General features: G+C 36.7%; 1 protein-coding gene across 1 annotated transcript; it reads right to left on the reverse strand.

The window, feature by feature from the left end:
• Positions 1-720: 720 nt before the first annotated feature.
• On the reverse strand, positions 721-3,899 carry LOC121174902 (subtilisin-like protease SBT2.3). Its single transcript, XM_041015554.1, has 5 exons — positions 3,335-3,899; positions 2,580-2,911; positions 1,959-2,229; positions 1,483-1,764; positions 721-1,290 (listed from the first exon to the last, which is right to left on the reverse strand). Exons 1-5 carry the CDS (start codon positions 3,645-3,647, stop codon positions 881-883), a joined length of 1,608 nt encoding a protein of 535 aa, XP_040871488.1. The 5' UTR covers positions 3,648-3,899; the 3' UTR covers positions 721-880.

Consider the following 3,899-nt stretch of genomic DNA (forward strand, 5'->3'; position numbering starts at 1 on the left):
AATTTTGAATCTAATTGAAAACATGATGAATTCTCTCTTATCATTTTCTCCCTCCTATGGTTGAAGGATAGCGTTCGTGTGCTAGGTCCACGTCGATCATCGCTCTCCCAGTTGTGGTGGTTGCCGTTCTTCGTCACCCTTCACTGTTCATTGACGCAATCAGTACTTTTGTGTGTTCCACGTCGATCATCGTCACCCTCCAGTGTTGATTGACGCAATCGATGATTTCCAATAGAGGTAAGGGTTTTGTTTTTCACTGCATTTGGTAATGGACAAACATTAACATCACTTACTTGTGGTAATGGACAAACATAAAACAGTCTCCTATTATTCCTTGTCGTCCTTGTTGTTCGAATGGTAGCTCTTCTACGACAATAGCAAAGACGATTTGATGTGGCATTCCCCCTTGTGCTTAAATTAACAGACATGATTGACCACAAAATAATAGAAGAAGAACTACAAAGATGGAGAAAGATGAATAGGAGAAGAATAAGAATTGGATGAGAGTATGAGTAGGAGAAAAAATGGAATGAAAGCGTGAATAAGAACTACTAATCGCTTGTAGTGTCCTTCATAACAACTTGGACTGGGTGTCCTCTAAAGTGAATACCGGACCAAAATAACCTACCTCACGTATTTGTGTCCGGTATGCAACCAGACTATACGACCTTTTTTTTTTTGAGTCACAGACTATACTACCTAATAAGGAGTGCTGCACAATTTGGTATTATACATACGTAACTTTACACTATCAAGTATAACGAATGAAAAAATAGCTTAATACATTTTTTAAACAAAGATTAGATTAAGAAAACAAAGCAAAATAAAAAATGAATTACTGAAGAAGAAATTAAAGACACTAATCATGTTAATTAGCTGGTTATAAGATTTTAAAAATGACTGCCACAGGAATGTTGACAACGTGACCTTGATTACCATACAGCCCAATTCTCCCATAGCTAGCAGCAGAACTGTTGTTGGTTACATTGAAGATCACAGACAAGACAAGTCTCTCCCCACTTGCAAGAGAGAAATAATTAGGAGATACTTTCATAGAAGTGCCATATGGAGCACTCCAACCAACATTGTATGTTTCATTTCCAGCAATGTTTTGGATTATTCTTTGTACCACTCTAGATTGGTTCAACCTTGCTATTGTGATTGAGGGCAAGTTCAGATCAGGGCCATATAGTGTTGAATTATAAGTCCAGCAATTTTGACCGGTGTAGTTTAGCACTGTAGGAGTTGAACCATTGATACCACATAGGAATGACATGTAGTCATCATAGCCTACAAAGAAAAATATGTATAAACACATTTGAAAATTCAGAAAACAGGCTTGTTTATTAATCAAGCAGCTTTCATAAATTTGAGCTAGATAAGTGAGACATTTGAACAACAATCGTTGCTGAATTTTTGAAACATTTGAACTTGCATGGAAATTATAATGATTTGAAAGTTCATTAGTCAATTGAGACTTACTAGAATCAAAAAGCAATCCCGGATTTAATGCTGCAGTAGCATTCACAAAACCACTTCCCATGTCAAAGGGAGTTGCTGGAGATAGGTTTTGGTCTATGGAGGGATATGATCGCTGAGCCATTATTGGCCTCCCATTGTTGTCATACAGAGAAGCTGTAGTGGATAGTGCAGATCCAATGGCTGCAGGACTAAAATTGGGAAACTGTTGCTTAATTAGTGCAGCAAGACCAGCAACATGAGGTGCAGCCATGCTTGTGCCAGACATCATTGCAAAATTCTCGCCTGTTAGAATAGTGTAGATCAGATATTCACATATCACTATATTGACATGCTTAATAAATCAAAATTCCTATTTCCTAGTATAAATATTTATAACTTAAAAGGATGTTATGTTTAACTTGGAACAGGCCAAATAAACACCTTAAACTTGTTTATGTTTTGTTTTCTAGTAAAAACAAGCTTATGTATTGACAAACCTAGAAATTCAACAGAATCAGTGGCAACAGAACTCCAAGCAGCCCATATAAAATTTCCAGGAGCTACCAAATTGGGTTTCATAATGTCAGCTTCATGAGGAAGACTGTCCTCTGGATCTGGTCCTCTGGCAGAGTAATACACAACCTTTGGGGCCTCATTATTGTAGTTGGCTTCTAATCCACCACCAATGCTAGCAACAGCCCCAAATTTAACAATTTTATTTGAATCCCCATCTATTTGCAGTGAAGAATTGTAGTATTGCAGTAATATCTGCACAGTTAAAAAAACGAAGCGAATAGTTGGTCTCAGTGTCATTCCCACACACATGTAAGCAACGAATAGAAATAAGTTGACTGTTGACATATGTCAAATCCACACCATGGTTTTTCATGCAGATATTAGGTGTTTCTTGCACTACTCCAATTAGAATTGGAGTTTCACCTCAGTAATTTGCATTAAAGGACTATTCTGATTACCAGGTGAAACTCCAATTCTGATTGAAGAACAGTACCAACAGCACCTAACAAATTGTATGTAAGTTTTATCCTTACATATAATAAAATAAAAGCAAAAAGAAAAAAGACAGTATACATGTGCAAGGGAGAAAATGAACAATGCACCTTGGAATCATTTGCAGATGGAATTATTATGCCAGGCATTTTCATAGGAACTGGGTTAAGCTGAAAAGCAGTCACAAAAAGGTCCATGGAGAAAACAACACCAACTGCACTAAGGTTCATGGCTGTTTCTAATGCCTGTTGAATGGTGGAGAGCCCAAGCACAAATCGGACTGAATAGCTACAGATCAGGAGGTTGCCCTGGACCAAATCCTGACTGAACTTACTTGCATCTTGACACTCACCAATATACATATCATCAGTAACTGTTGTGTTTTTGTTCAAAGCATGTCTTGCATGAATCAGTTTAAACATCGTGTTCTCATATGTTCCAGCTGGGGGAAGTAATTAAAGAAAAATGAAAAAAATAGGGTATTAATAAATCTCAGTAGGTGTACTGATGTAACAAATTATACTTGCACACATTAATAATTGAATCATTTTATTGCTCATCAAGGAACTTCCCCAATGTAACATGATTAAGGTCTTGAAGGTAACAAAAACTAGTTGTTTCAGTAGTGCAGTGTCCATTTTAAATCTTGAATTTCTTTGTTCTTGGTCGGGATTCATATATAAAGTATGACATCACTTTTTGAAATCACACACTTCACACCAGATTTACCCCATCCAAGTAATTACTTTCCCATCTGCACTTCTTTGTTAATTTCAAGACCAAATGCCCAACAAGGCCAAAAGGCCAAGTTAGTCTAAAACAAATTCATGTATAGCTAACCAGGATTAGAGCAACAGAATTTTACGTGCAAGTCCAACACCAGGTATGGTCACATTATTTCCAAGACATAGGGAGTTGCTATAAACTCGATCATGAGAGGTGGCACCAACAGTAAAAATCCATGGACTGAAGGAGGACATGCTCATAGGTGATGGTCCAGTATTGCCAGCAGCTTGCACTACAAAAATACCAGCTTTCACAGCTGATAGCAATGCCATATCTATTGGATTGAAGAAAGTTGCGATGCCAGAAGGACGCCTATTAGGAGTGATTGACAAGCATATTATGTCAACCCCATCCTGAGCTGCCTGTAAACAATTGATTATACTATAAGCCATGCCATAGATGTAAAATTGGGGATATAATTTAGTAAACAGATTTTGAAAGTACTTTACACTTTACAGTAACTCTTCAATTCAAGACCATGCATACCCTCAATGAAAATTTAAATAAATGAATGAATAAATAAATTAACAAACTTTAAATGAAAAGAAAAGTAAATTATATTGGATCAACCCACAGGTTAAATTTAGAATGCTACTACAATCTTTATCACATGCTCTTCACTGAATCAGAATTATTTGAAGCCA

The sequence above is a fragment of the Glycine max genome, chromosome 5 (assembly GCF_000004515.6).
Source record: "Glycine max cultivar Williams 82 chromosome 5, Glycine_max_v4.0, whole genome shotgun sequence".
Classification (NCBI taxonomy): Eukaryota; Viridiplantae; Streptophyta; class Magnoliopsida; order Fabales; family Fabaceae; genus Glycine; species Glycine max.